This window comes from Vidua chalybeata, chromosome 6 (genome assembly GCF_026979565.1).
Source record: "Vidua chalybeata isolate OUT-0048 chromosome 6, bVidCha1 merged haplotype, whole genome shotgun sequence".
Classification (NCBI taxonomy): domain Eukaryota; kingdom Metazoa; phylum Chordata; class Aves; order Passeriformes; family Viduidae; genus Vidua; species Vidua chalybeata.
The window spans coordinates 38812655-38827551 of record NC_071535.1 but is presented as its reverse complement, the minus strand read 5'-3'; the positions used below and the strand labels follow the sequence as shown (position 1 = coordinate 38827551).

Sequence of the window (14897 nt, the reverse complement as noted above, 5' to 3'; positions counted from 1 at the left end):
CTGACAGCATGACATTAGAGTGGACTTTGCTGTCCAACAACCCAACTGTACAGTAGTAAAACTCTGCAGAATAGGTAGGAGCATGGTCAGGAGCTTTTCATGGGTGTACTGCATGTCAGCTTGGTACCATGATGCTTTTGTAAAAGTGAAATTGATCCACTCAAAGAAGCCTGTGTGCAGGAGCTGGATTTTCTGTATATTACAGGAACACGGTGTTTGGGGAAGAGAGGAAATATGGTATTGTCAGCTCCTATCTTGGCCTGGGGGAAGCTTTGTGGTCTTCTGGTTTCTTGTCTTGAGAGCTGGCAAAGGCAAGTTAGGCACACATTGGCAAGGAATACCAATCATTTACGTTGCTGTGGGGGACCATGCCTGTTCTTTGGGAAACATGAAGATGTGTGGAAGAAGAGAGAAAAGAGCACAGGTCAGCTTAGCTCTGTTGTGTAATAGCTGTAGATACCAAGCACATTAGACTTTTTATGGAAATTTTGACTACGAGGTCAGAAAGTCTCTCTTGCCTAGGGACTGTGCTGCTTCACAGACAGCAAAGTGTGACAGCTAATCCTCAGCCAGTATATTAGGCAGTGGATGGAGCAGCCAGAGGGACTGGCACAGTTTTAGTGACAAGTTACCATCTGTCGGTAAACTCAGAAACCTTTGTAAATCGGCATCTCACTGGCGGCTGCTTTCATGGGTTATAATGCAGCACAGGACTAGCTCAGCACAAGAAAATAAAAAAGCAATGGCTGGTTACTTCTGGTAGCCTGCATATGTGATTTTGTTGACCTAATTTTGTTCATCTCTCACCCTGGGTGACTCCTAACCCCCTGGACTCCTAACCTGGAGTGCTGTCATCCTGGCAGCCTAGCCCCAGGCCTTCCGTACACACTGCTTTGCCATTGCAGCATGTCTGACCTGCAGCATCTTCTAAGCTGGGGTTCTTGCCAATTCTTCTGAGGCATCTCTTTACAGGGACAACAGTTTTTATATGTACATAAAACATCTTGTTTGTGCCTGAGCCATAACCAACTACCAATTATTTTCTGTGAATCCTTTCTTCAGATTATAGGACTACCCCTAGTTTTGAGCCTGTCTGCAGGGTGATGAAAGTCCAGCTCTTCAGACACAGTCCGCTTGTGTCTACACAGGTCTTATTTTGTTGGTTTCGGATTTTTTCCCCCCACTTGCCTTGCTGTGACCACTGCACAGCACTGCTAACTCTCCACCCAGCACCATCAGGTGTGTGCAGTCCAGCAACCACGTGGTGGTACACAGCACCATTTCAAAACTCTTAGACAGCTCATATGAGCTGTCAGCATGGTGTGGCAAAACACTCCAGGAAGTGCCTTCCATGCTAATGCAGTCCAGAGTTCTTCTGAAGGTGGAACACAGCAGTAGGTGGGGGATCTCTATGCTGCCTTGGACTGCACAGTGAGTGCCTGTCCTGTGACATTATGTATGGCACAGAGTAAGCTGGATTCGCTCTCACCCTCTTCTTGGTGGGATGTGTACTTGCAGCATTATAGTGGTTTCGTTTCTGTGATTGCCTGTTGTCTTCAGCAGTGGTTGGTAACCTTGTCTGTTCCTGTGAGTAGTGAGCCCTGACTTGGTGTATCTTTTGGGGAAATGCTGTGTGAGAGGTTTCCAGAGCATTGGTGGTTCCATTATACTTAGTGGCATTAGGTGTAAAATTCAAGTTTGGACTTTTCAGACACACATGCTGTTGATGCAATATAAGCTTTTCTGTGGAAACTTATTAAAATGTCCTCTACATCTGTCCTTGCTCCACAGTGACTGTCAGTGAGAGGGATGTATAAAGATTATTTACAGGTAGAATGAGAATAATTTGCAAAGAAATTAAATGTTGAACAAGGGCAGTGTCTTACTGACCATTACCTAGTGCAGGAAGTGCTTGCAGACACCACAGGGAGAATTGGCCTTTCCATTCCAATTCATTGTTTAGTTACTTGGGGTTAGGGTAACCTGATTTTATACACACAGTTGTATGTCTTCATTTCCTGAAAATCTCTCTGCTCCTGTTGCTGTGTCTTGGTGTTAATACTGAATTGAATTGAATGGAATATTCCAGAGTAATCTGGTAATACAGCACTCTTTGCAAAGTGGTTTATGGTGATGAGCCCTTTTAATGAAAATGTGAACTGAGCTAGATCTGCAGTATCTGTAGGGCAGGAATCAACACTATTCTTCATGTTGTGGGGGTGTAATGTATGCTGGCTTGAACAGTGTCCTGTCATGCTAATATTTTTTCCTTCTTTGGCATTTTAAGGGCCTTAAACTCTGGAGTTGAGTACCACTGGGACCAGCTGAATGAGAATGTCTTCACTGTGCATTCCAGCAGCAGGAGTGAGCGGCCTGGGTGAGTCTCCTGGGTGTTGGGTTAGAGAGACCTGACCCTTTCTGCTGTTTTTGTTAGCTCTGACATCGCTTCTTTGTTCCCTTACCACTGGCAGCTTTAAATATGCCATTTTCTCCCCCTTTGGCATTGCCTGGTTGGATCACCTGGCCTTCTTCCAGCAAGTGACATTCAGTGCCCAAAAATGCCAGTGATAGTATGTGTCATTCAGGGCCCCAGTAACAGCTGTGGGAGGAACATGTGGGGCTTGATGCATCAAAAACACCATGTAAAGCAAACGGCCTTTGGAAGGTAACTGAAGAACAGGGGAGTTGGCAGAGAAAAGGGCAAATATATGCTGACCTGGTGATTGATTTTCATCTTTTTAATTGCTCATCTTGGGACAGTTGTTTCTCAGTAATAAACTCTAAAAATAAAGCTAAATCCCTTGATGTCCCCATTGGCTGTTTCAGTCAGTCCAGTGATGCCCATGTTGTTGTTCTGAACACAAGGGTGATGCTGCAGTCCATTGCTTAGTGCCATGGTGACAAGTATTTCTCTGTAAGCCAGCTGTTCTCAGCAAGAGGGTGATAGTTGTGTTTCTGAGTTGTGAGCTTCAGCATGCCAAGGAAGTTGTGAGCTTGTTTACAGGGCAAATGCCTGGGCTGTCCTACAGCCTTGGTCTGATTGTGGGTGAAAAATAAGCAGTAGAGATTCTTTACTCTGCTGTATGAGTGGGTATTGCCACTACTTAAGTTTTTGACAGTACATACTCAGTCTGGTATAATGGCAGCTTGAAGAGAGAAATACTGGTCCAGAATGAACTAGCTCAAGAGAGAACAAAAAAAGTGTAGCAGGTTTCAAAGCCTTATGAAGAAAATGTAAATGAGGCAGTCTTTCCTTGAATCTCTTTACCATTCCCAGCACTTAGGGGTCAGTTTAGAAAAGAGCGTCGTGGCATTGTCAAGATTCAGCTGTAGCACCATACATTTCAGCTGCTTGAGTCTGAGAAGCTAATGAGCCTTGAGGTGGTTCCTGTTGTTTGCTTTTGAGAACACAGGGTTTCCCTTGTCTGACTGGAATGGGCAGAAATGCCTGCTGGAGTGCATTCATGTGTGACGCTGACAAACTAGGAAGTCCAGAGGAGGGAAAGGATGCAGGTCACATCCATGGGAGTTAAAACTGCCCTGCTGTGCAGAAGGTTTTGTGTGTGTTTGTGTTTCTGCACTGCACGTTGTGCTGCCTCCTCAACTCCAAGACGGTTGTTCTGCAGGCTTAATGATGCTGCAGGGATATCTCTCTCTGCCTGTAGGACACACTGCTTCTCTGGAAGGGTGAGTGGACTCTAAGACTCCATTGGCTTGAAACTCAAGAGACCAGTGTGTAAATAAGTACAGGTCACAATTCCTTTCTTCCCCATCCTCACAGTGGCAAGCAGGTGCCTGGTTGGAGTGGAGGCAAGAAGAGCCTCACGTTCATGTTTCAGTCTTGCTTGGGCGTGTTGCCTCAAGTGATCCTGGTCTTATTTGTTTTTCTCTCTTTTCAGAACCAGCAGAGCTACATGGAGGACAGACAGGGACATGGGCCTGATGAATGCCATAGGCCTACAACCCCGAAATCCCCCCACCTCTGTGACATCACAGGGTACACAGACCTTGGCGCCTCAGCTGCAGAATGCTGAGACTCAGACAGAGAGGGAGGTACAGGAGCAGGAATCCGCCTCTGCAGGGACTGGTGAAGGTAGGAGACCAATCAGTGGTTTATCTAACAGAGTTTACCTGGTGATTTAGGAGTTTCCACATATGTTCCACATCCCGTCAGTGCATTTGGATGCTCCTTTTATCTCTTCAACAAAGATTTCTCCAGCCTAATTTGCCTGTAGCCAGGCATAGGTGATCAGGAGAGTGAATCTCTAGCCATATGAATAGAAAAGTTGTCTTTTTCACATGCTTTGAGGAAGGAAATTTCATTCTTCTCCAGATCATTGTGTCTTTGTAGAATCAACTGTACTGCCTTCATTCCTCACACATCTCCTGATCTCCTAACCATCAGTAAGGCTGCAAGCTGCAGAGTTATCCTTTCTGCCTCTGTGTTAAGAGTTCAGCTTGATCCTCCCAATTGATGCAAAAGGTCTGCAGGCTTCACAAGCTCAACATTTTGATACAAAATAAAATACTGTAAATCACTTCTCACAAAGAATCTTTGATGATTCTGTTTAGTTTGATTGATGAGGTACATGATGAGTGCCCAGTTCAGCTATACAAAAATGTCTCTAGTGATTAGCAGTCCAGGAAAACTTACCAACATGTAAGGAGCTGGAAACAGCTACTGTGCAATTCCTGTACAAAGTCACTAATCTGTTGAAAACATTGATTTATCCAAACTTCTTGTCTCATACTGTAACATTGTGCTTTCATTCAGCTCTGAAGGCTTGGCTAGGTAGGGGTTGGGCAGTATATACATAGGAAAGACAAGAGAAAATCAAGGAGACAGTTTTGAAGTTGTTGGTTCATGATAAACCTCCTTGGCTTTGGGAAGCAGCCCACAACATGCCTGTGTGTGCCTGTATGCCTGCTTGTTCTCTGTCATTCTGAAAGTTACATTTTGGTATGTGACTCTTCCACAGTTTCTGCTGTGTAGTATCCAGCATGTGTGATATGATCTTCTGTACAAAGTTAAGTGGGAAATTCCTGCCCACTGGGGTTTCCGTTTGCTTATCTCAGCAGAGCTGAGATTAACCTCTCTGGAAGGTTAGTGCAATTGATGGCGTGTGAATAAGATTGGAACACAGACTGGACAAATGTTGAACTCATGGAAACTGGTTCTTCCACTGACTGTGGTGCACAGACTGAGAACATGGTACAGCGTGGGACCTCCTTGCATCAAGGCCATGATGGCTGATACTGCAGGCTTTTGGAGTCAGTTAAACCAGGAGAGTTGTCCAACACTGCTTCTCTCTCCTGCTGTTCTGCAATCATCTCACAGTTTCTTTATCTTGTTCTTTCTAACTTTTCAATTTCCAGATCTAGATCATGAGTTTTAACTAGGCTGTTAATGAGATGGGGAAAGGGCTGTTCTTTGCCAGTACCTTGGCAGGATATCTCTACAAAGAAGAAAAGCATGTAACATTTGGAAGAAAAGGAGTGTAAATAACAAGCCTAGGACAGGTACTTCTCTTAATCTCTCTTTCTTGCTTGGAAGAAGATCAGCAAGTTCCACATGTGGTGCAATTTCCATCTCAGACATTGACTTACCACATGTCCCCTTGCAAATGGCCACACCTGCAAAATGGGCAGTGACTCCTGTCAGCTATATTAGGGCCTGTAGAACAAAGGAGTTACTGCAATTTAAACACATGCATCAGAGATGAGCCAAGGCGTTTTATCCTGTTGTTGGTCAGTTCCTATGCCAGTTGCAATCTCAGTGGGAATTCCTCTGTAAGGGCTCAAGAGTAACTTGAAACAGGGAACTGTGAAGACTGTAATGGTCAGGAGGATGAAGGATCAAAAAAATCTAGTAACACATGATAGAAGAATAGTACAAAGACCTGACATGAAGCAGAGAGACAAATTTTCTTCTGCTTTTACCAGCACCGTAGGCAATTAGCCAGGTACTTGTAGCAGTGGTAATCTGGCTCATCTAAGTCTTTGTGCTTCACATTACACATGAGCATTACTGGCTGCTTATGATGGTAAGCCAGCCATTTTCCTAGCATCATCAAATCTGGTGATGCACATCCAGTGTGTTCCAGCAGGCAAGACTAGGTGCTGTGGTGCTTTTCTGATGGCTAATTTGCCCACTGTATCTACTGTAACTCTGCCTGTTGGAAGGGAAACTGTGTTTTCTAATAGCATGATCTAGATGTCAGGGGCAAAAAGAAAAAAAAAAAAAAAAGAAAAAAAAAAGTGAGAAATGTGCTACCAGTAACTTGGAGTGTGACCCAGGGCAAATTATTAATCATCTACTAAATGGGAATAAATCTTCCCATAGTACAGCACACCAGGGGCTGTGGAGATTAATTAGTGTTTTGTATGGGGCTTTGAAGATGGAAATCACTATGCAAAGGCTTAGCAGCATTATCAGCAGCAGAATGGATAAATCAATGTGATTCTGAGTAATGTAAAGGAAAGTAGTTTAGTTATCACCCTTCCATGAGGGGCGAAAAAGCCCCAACCAACCAACCGAATAAATCCCTTGTACGTTAAAAAAAAAAGAAAAAAAAAAAAGAAAATAAAAAGATAATGCTACCCTGAGAATGGGTTCCTGTCCTCTGTCCTGTCAGCCCCGCTGTTGTGGGGAATTCTGGTTCAGGGCATTTCTTGCAGATATGTGCTTACTGTACAAAAAAAAAGTATGCAGAATTGCATCAGAAATCTAATTAAGTTCTGTGCGAGTATAAATAGTTTCCTTTTCTCATGCAAAGCTCTGCGGGGACTTTGCCGCTCTGATTATCTTTCTACCTCCTTTGGAGGAATGATTATATGATGACTTTATTAGAAGTGAATCCCTCTAATGTCTGAATCTTTCTGTTTTGCCGCAGTTAATAGTGGACTTGTGAACTCTGCTCCTACGCCACACATAAAGGAAAGGTAGCTAGAGTTGAGAGAAAGCTAGGAGAGGTACCAAGAAATGCTTAAAACAGTGTTTAAGCTGTCTCTTACATTCTTTTAAGCTGACAGACATAGTGGAAATAGTGATAGAGTTGTAACTTTGAGGCACCCTTAATTAGAAACAATCTGTTGGGCGTTATACTATGTTTTCCTTGCAGATAGACGGGCATGATGGGAGTGGGATCTGTATTCAGCTGGTACATTGAATTTCACTTAAAATCCAGCAAAAGTTCCTAACGAGATTTAATGGCCCAAAGTTTTAACCTTTAGAAATTCCCGGTAATTCCTGGTCCAGACTGGGTCAGGCTATGGCTGCCACTTGTTCAGGCTGTTGGATCTTTGGAGTACAGTGCAAGGGGCAGTAACTGCAGGGTCTGTGCATTTGTGCCAAAGCTGCTGCAGGCTGGGGAAGAGGAACCTCTGCAGAGCTGCAGAACACTTGTTTGATAGTGGGCCCGTGCTGTCCCCTGGCTGTTGAGAGATTACCTGTCTTTCAGGTAATCCAGTTCTTAAAGAGAAAAAAAAAACAACAACAACAAATAACTGAAAAGCAATTGTCATCTGATTTCCTACCATCTGCATTGTCTTTTGGACTTAAAATTCACGTAGCTAGCTCAGTGCTTGTTGTGCAAGTAGGCACATGTTATGAGTTACTGAAATTGTAGCCATCAGAATATTTGCTGTCACTGGATTGCTACTTTGAGGGGGCAACATGTACTGTCATGTCATATACAGTTTTTAACTTGTTGGGTTTAAGTGTTTATCACCAGCCAGTATAAATTTCCCTTAGTTCCAACTGCTTTCAGAGGTTGCAGCAGATACATTTGAGAGGGAAGAGGGTTGTAAAATGAAGGCTTGGGTTTGTGAGATTCAGTCTGTTCAAACTATTGGTAGTGAAAAGACAACATATGCAAGCAAAACTTTCCTGATATAAGCAAAGCATCCTGAGGATGCCTGAGGAACACTTAGAAGCAATCAGTGTGCCTGCATGTGATGTAACTTATTTAATCTGAGACATTAGGAACACGTGTTGAGGGGCTGCTCAGGCAGGAATACTTTTGTCCCCAGCCGAGCCTCATGAATACTAACAAGAAGAAACATGTTGTTTTATGTTAGCTGAACACGTTCTTGCAATGCTGTTGTCAGATGTGATGTGACTTTTGGGCAATTAGTGTGGAAATGGGAACTAGGACTCCAGGGATCAACTTCCAGATCTGCCTCTCATTCTCCAAGTAGAAATGTGGGTAGAAGCCTTAGCCTTTCATCTGCCCGTCCATCTGTAAAATCTGCATCATATGTCCTATAGAACTGCAAATTTTGGTTTCTCTTTTAAATCCTCTGAAAACCACTACCTAAAAAATAGACTTAGAACTATGTACTATGCAAGCCTTTACAGCATGATCTACTCCAAGTACTTGGGTCTCTTGGGATTAAATTATGTGGGCTACTTTTAAACTCTAATTACAAAAGTAAGTTTCACTCATATGAATAGCCAAGGTGAGATATTACTAAGAAAATTCTTACAAGTTAAAGCAGTTGTATTTTTTGTGAGTTCCATGGAGCTGTTTGGATTAACTGTCTCAGAAAGGAAGTGTGAACATGTTTCTGGGCTTGGTTGGAAGGAAAAGTAACTATTGTGGCATTAAGGGAGATATAATTATTCATAGCTAGTTATACTGTGGTGTGCCCCTCCCTTTGCTATTCTTATGCAAGGGGTGAATTAATGTAAAAATGCTGATATTTTTATCTTTGAGCATCTGAATTAGTGGGGCAGCTACAGACCTCAGAGCTATTATTTCATGTTCTCTGAAGACTTAGATATCTCTGCAATGCTTACTGTTAGTTCTAATTTTGAAGCTTTGTTTGCAAACATGTTTCCTAACTACTGCTGGTTTTAGAAAGAGCAATGTTGAAAACAGAAAAAAAATCAAGAGCAATGTCAGTATATGGCATAGATACAGGGGAGTCTGATCTCATCCTTGTTTCTGTGGACTTTGCATTTCATCAGGAGTGTGCCATCCATGCTCAGAGATAAACAAGTTGTACTCCTTATAAGTACTTCAGAGTCTACTTCATTTAGAAGTTGAAGTACCAACTCCATCAAAAGTTTGCAAGATGTTTTGCCTGTGTCAAATTCTCATCTTGCTGGAGTAGAATAGAGGACTTTTAAAAACAGATGCATTAGCTAGGGAATATTTAGTTAAATGTTTGAGACAGCTACATTGACAGAAATCTTCTGGTCTTTGGGATAATTGCCCTCAAGAGTAATGTTTTGTTCTGTATTTGGAATAGACAGGAGTTTGGACCTCTGGAAAGGTCACTTTGGTTACAGTAAAAAACATTAGTAGGAGCACAGCACTGCAGCAAGCTGAAATGTGTGTGGTTTACAGCATTACTGTTGTTTTGGGTAAGTGCCTGTGTGCCCACCCTGAACCTTCACCAAATGGAAGTCAGCTTATTTCACTTGCTCTGAATGCTAATGTAGTCTGCAGTGGCAGCCTGGTGAAAGAATGTGTGTGGGAGTCACCAGGCAGTAGAAACGGGCTGTATGTGAATCTGTGCTGTAGCTCAGCTCAAGGCAAATGGCACAGCAAGCTTTGCTCTGAACTAGTCAGCCAAAGTCATTGTTGAAACCTGAGAGGAAAAGGGGAGGACAGTCTCCAAAGCAGAGGTGTTTGTTGGCTGCTTGAATGGTGAGGCTCACTTCTGGCTCTTGATGAGCTGGGAATTTCCAACATTGCTGTGTCTCTGGGATTTGAAGGCTCACGCCGTGCTGATTCCTGCTGTGGCATCAGCCCTTGCCTGTCTTCTGAGCAAGCAGATGCCTCAATTGGAAACTCAGCCATGGCATATGGTAATTTAGGGGCAGGGAAGAGCAAGGGTTGCTGTGGTGAAGCACATGTTTGTAATGCTGAGGAGCATTGGCTGGCTGGGAGTCCTTGCTGTTTTGCTGTTCCAGTGCTTCTGTACTGGACTCGTTTATAGTAAGTGATCTATCAAGGGCACGGTACCTGCTGTTTCAGGAGTTGTGTAGATAGGCCTGTCTGGCATGTCTCTAGACCAGGTTGCAAATCCTGGCTTTCTTAAGCTTCCTCTCCAGCCTGGCCAGATGGTTCCTAATGAAGTACAACTATGCCCTCAGAAGGAAGTGATGACTGAATCCAAAACCATGCTTCTTAAACTTCCACTTAGTTCTGCTCATGATTAATGTTTCAATATCCCTTGGCATGCATGCTTTTCACACTGGAGTTTTCCAGTATAATAACTGCCTCTGTCCTCAGTCTTTGTACTGGTCAGCCAAGTTCCTAGTTCATGCATCAGCCACATACCAACTAATACATCAGCCACATCCTGAATAGGATTTCTCTGCTAGAGTTGTGGGTCAGGCTCTGTCCAGGGGGTATTCTTGCTCACTCCTCTTAGGCTGTGCTGCAGATTGTCATGTGGTTACAGGTGTCTCTGTGGTCCCACTGATGCTCTAATCGAGGGGCTAGGTATAGTGCATATAGCAGGTTTACTGCACTCCTAGCAGGAACCTACTTAAACTGCTGGTGAGATGTAAATTTGCCCTTAATGTCCATAGTATTTCTGCAGGAGGGCAATATGTCAGCAGACTTACTTGAGGATGAAATTAACTGTGTTCTGTGGTGGGGGATGCTGGCAGTGCTTGATGGAAGTACCACTGAGCCCATGAGAAAAGGGAATAAGCTGTCACTGGCTGACTGCATGACATCTCTTGAGTGGCATGGTGTGAACTTTGCTGAGTATCTTAGTTCTCATGCTGGATACATGATCATCCAATCATTTAGGTTGGAGAACACCTCCAAGATCATCAAGTCCAACATTTGACCGAACACCACTATATAACTGAACTATAGCACTAATTGCCATGTCCAGTCATTTCTTGAATAGTTCCAGGAATTGTGACCCCACCACTTCCCTAGGCAGTTAAAATTAGTAACCACTGTCTCGGTGAAAAAAATTCTTCCTAATGTCCACCCTGAACCTCCCCTGGTGCATCTTGAGGCCAATTGCCTCTTATCCCATTGCTGGTTAACTGGGAGAAGAGATTGGCTGCACCTCCCTTCAGGTAGTTGTAGGGAGTGATAAGGTCTCCCCTGAGCCTGCTTTTCTCCAGGCTGAACAAGCCCAGCTCCCTCAGCTGCTTTTCTTATGACATGTGCTCCAGACTCTTCACCAGCATCATTGCCCTTCTCTGGATGTGCTCCAGTATCTCAATGACCTTTCTTGTGAAGGGCCCAAAACTGGGCATGGAGTTCAAGGCATGGCCTCACTAGTGCTGAGTACAGGGAGACAGTCACTGTCCTGGTCCTGCTGGCCACACTGTTGCTGATACAGGCCACCATGCCATTGGCCTTCTTGGCCACCTGGACACAGACTGGATCATGCTCAGCCACTGTTGACCAGCACCCCCAGGTCCTTTTCTGCTGGGCAGCTTTCCAGCCCCCCTTCCCCCATCCTGTAGTGCCGCCTGGGACTGTTGTGACTCAAGGGCATCTTGTTGAACCTCATGCAATTGGTCTTTGCCCTTGACCCAGCCTGTCCAGATCCCTCCTCAGACCCTTTCTACCCTCCAGCAGATCAGCACTCCCAACCAACTTACTGTCAACTATGAACTTACTGAGGGTGCACTAGAATCCCCTCATCCAAATCATGGATAAATATATTAAACTCCACAGCCCCAAGTGTTTTTGTTTTCCTAGTCAGTGTGGCTTTTTGGTTTTTATTGTGTTTTAACTCCTCCCTACATCTAGCCTTGTTGACATTTGTGTTCATTTCCTTGGTGCCAGGAGAGCTCACGGCTTTCTCCTCAAATCAGCACTGTGATAGCTTCATAGAGGTGGGAGTGAGATTTATTTCTTTAATAAGAATCAGCAAGATCCCACTGTGGAATGTTTCTAGCAGTTTATTATTACAGATTGTTCTCCCCAAATGCTCCGGGTAGGGTTTGTAGCAAAAGGAGCATGTTGAGAAACTGAACTGGGATGAACTTCCCTATCATGGTGATTTAATCTCCTACATGGACAATACTTTGGTGAGATTTTGTTCTCCTGAAGTAATCTTGAGCAACCAAGGTATCTGACAGTGGTTTTCTCAGAGCTCACTACAGTCTGACTATAAAGGGAAGCCTCAGAGTAGACAAAGACTGTAGGTCTTGAGATGTTTTTTTGTATTCCTCGAAAGATATCAGTCAAGGCAAGCAGGAGCCTACACACTTGATCGAAGCTAATGTGGAAGGCCATGTTGTGTAGCTGCTGTCTGCTGTTGGCCAGCTTCTTATGTCCTCCCTAGATTGACACTGGGGACATTGGCAGTGTGTCATCTGCCTACTTCTCAAACAGGTGAAGTAGGAAAAGCCATGGGGTTCTTTAACACCATGGTGAAATGTTTGGTTTATTGCAGTGCAAACTGAGGTTTCTCTTCTGTCTCCATGGGGCTGGCAGGATTGTCTCTACAGCTGTGATAAAGCATCCTGCCTCTTTGACTACTACTGTTTCCCTCATCTTTATGGCTAGATAAGAGCTGCTTTTCCAAGGCTTGGACATGCAAGTCTGTGAGGGTTACCTGTGGAAGTGATCAAGATTTTCTTGACAGAATTTGGTGCCTTCGTTTGACACTTAACCAACTGGAAAGTTATGGAAATAAAATACTGGGCTCTGTCTGGAATAGAACCTATCTTCTGTCCCAGCACATGCACACCGCATGATGCAACTACTCAGCATGCTTTATTTTGTGTCATAGTTTGCCTTGTGCACCAGAGTTACCTCTGCTTTCTTTTGCAGGTGAAGGTCCAGAATATGGGGCCAGTGGGGAGGATGCCCTGAGTAGGATTCAAAGGCTGATGGCAGAAGGTGGCATGACTGCCGTGGTTCAGCGGGAGCAGAGCACCACCATGGCATCCATGGGCGGCTTTGGCAACAACATCATTGTGAGCCACCGGATCCACCGCAGCTCTCAGACTGGCACAGAGCCCACTGGAGCTGAGGGCACGTCAGCACAGCAGTCCACCTCTCAGCAGCTGGGCACAGAGCTGGAGGGACGGATCCTGTCAGAGTCTGTGCAGCTGCCGGAGCGTGGCCTGAGCCCGCGGACAGCCCTTAGTGGGAGTGAAGGACAAAGTGCTCGTGACCTGGATCTGCCAGAGCAGGCCCAGTCCTCCATGGACACCGAGGGACCAATTGAATACAGTGACCTAACTAACAATAACCATCTTCCTGACAGTACCAACTTCTATAGTAACGACAGCACCAGTGGGGAGTCACGGAACAGGTAGAGGTTGAGTTGTGTGTTGGTGCTACCCTTGTACTGCTCAGCAGAGACCTGTACCTCACAGCTGGCCAGGAGCTGGAAGAGCAGGGATGGGTGGCTCTAACAGGATGCTGGTGGTTCAGAGGGCTTCTCTATCCTGGGTGATGGGGGAAGGGATAAGTATTGCAAGGGAAGCCATGGGGAAGAAAGCATACTTAACGTCCAACATTCCCACTGCTGAAGAGTTAACAGAAATACAAACCACACTTGCTCCACATCGGCCAAATTTTGAAGCCCCATGGCATCCCCTGAACTAAGCCCTGCAACTTGGTGTGTCATCCTTTGTAAAGCCTTTTTCCTTTCCTTTTTCCTGCCCTTTTATACCCATGGAGCTGATCACTAGAGTGAAGAAAGGGAAGGGGGCCTGCAGCATCCTTCTGGAGACAGGCAGTACTGGGCAAACCCAGGCGTGATGCTCCAGCTCTGTTGCTGGAGTGGAGGAGTCTTCCAGGCCACAGTCCCTCTCCATAGTACAGCACTGCTCCCCCAGAGTGTGGTGTTCTGAGGCCAGTCCTGCCTATGCTGTGGTCTTTCCTGGGAAGAACTGGGCTTCACCAGAACATGCATGGCTCAGGATATGTTCACAGGTGGAATCTTTCCTTTTTAGAGTTAGTTTAGGACTTGGCAGGAACTGAAGCAGAGATGCCGTATGGATGGGTAGAGGGACAAGGGCTACTGCTCTCTAGTCAGGATGCAGTTCACACAAGGATGTTCTAAGCTGTGCCAATATTAACAAGAATGAGCCACCCCAGTGGTTCCATGGTGCCAGGATTGAGCTGCACTTCCTTGACAGGGGGCAGGAAGTCTCTTTTCAGCTCCAGGCCAGGGTGTGAGGTATGGATCTGTGATGTAAGGTGTTGCATGTGAAATCTTGACCTTGTACATGTAGTTTCTAGTGGAGAAGTCAAGGCTCTGATACTTTGTTTTTAGTCTCAAATGTGATTTTCCTTTTCGTTTGTAACTCTCCATCCCTAGCAGGCTTATGGAGGAAGTATGGGGAGAGTGCGAGTGCTAACGAGGGAAACACCAAAGATCAATGTCATTAAAATATGACAAACCCTTGCTTGACATCCTGTCTTCATTTGTGTGATGTTTGTCTCTGTCTTTGGCCTTGGGGATAGATACATCCATCTCAGAAGCTCTAGGCAGCATACAAATGTCAGATGATGACCACCCCCTTCCCCGGAGGAAAGCAGACTCAGCCTGTGAGTTGAAAGTCCAAAACTGGGAAACAGGGAGGTGCATTTGGGAGTCTTGCTTGCAAATCGCATTTTAACCAGTCTGGAGATGAGCAGGCACCTCTGCATTTCCCATCATACAAGTACTGCAGTAAGGAGACAGAAGAGCATTTCACCTATCCAACGTAAAAAGGTACATAGAGGTGCAGCATTGAACATCTTGGGCAAGCAGAGGGTGATCTGTCTTGCTGACCCCTTGATGCAGAAGAGGGTTGCAGTATCTGGCTGTTCTGGATAGAGGAATGCACACTCCTCTGTTACCACTGTGGTGTGAGGGATGTTTCCAGTGCTGTCTGAGCACCTGCCAGCAGCTGCTGTGCTCCTGCCCAGCTCCTCTAGATTCTGTGCTGCTAAGACATTACGATA

The 14897-nt window shown here is 45.0% G+C and overlaps 1 protein-coding gene across 1 annotated transcript in view; it reads left to right on the top strand.

Annotated features, from left to right (window-relative positions):
* AMBRA1 (autophagy and beclin 1 regulator 1) overlaps window positions 1-14361 on the top strand; it is a 126282-nt gene extending 111921 nt beyond the window's left edge. Inside the window, exons 16-19 of the mRNA XM_053945599.1 lie at window positions 2288-2377; window positions 3900-4093; window positions 12768-13254; window positions 14269-14361. Coding sequence (XP_053801574.1) covers window positions 2288-2377; window positions 3900-4093; window positions 12768-13254; window positions 14269-14308 — 811 coding nt within the window. The 3' untranslated portion in view covers window positions 14309-14361. The remainder of the gene's footprint in view (window positions 1-2287; window positions 2378-3899; window positions 4094-12767; window positions 13255-14268) is intronic.
* The last annotated feature ends 536 nt before the right edge of the window (window positions 14362-14897 follow it).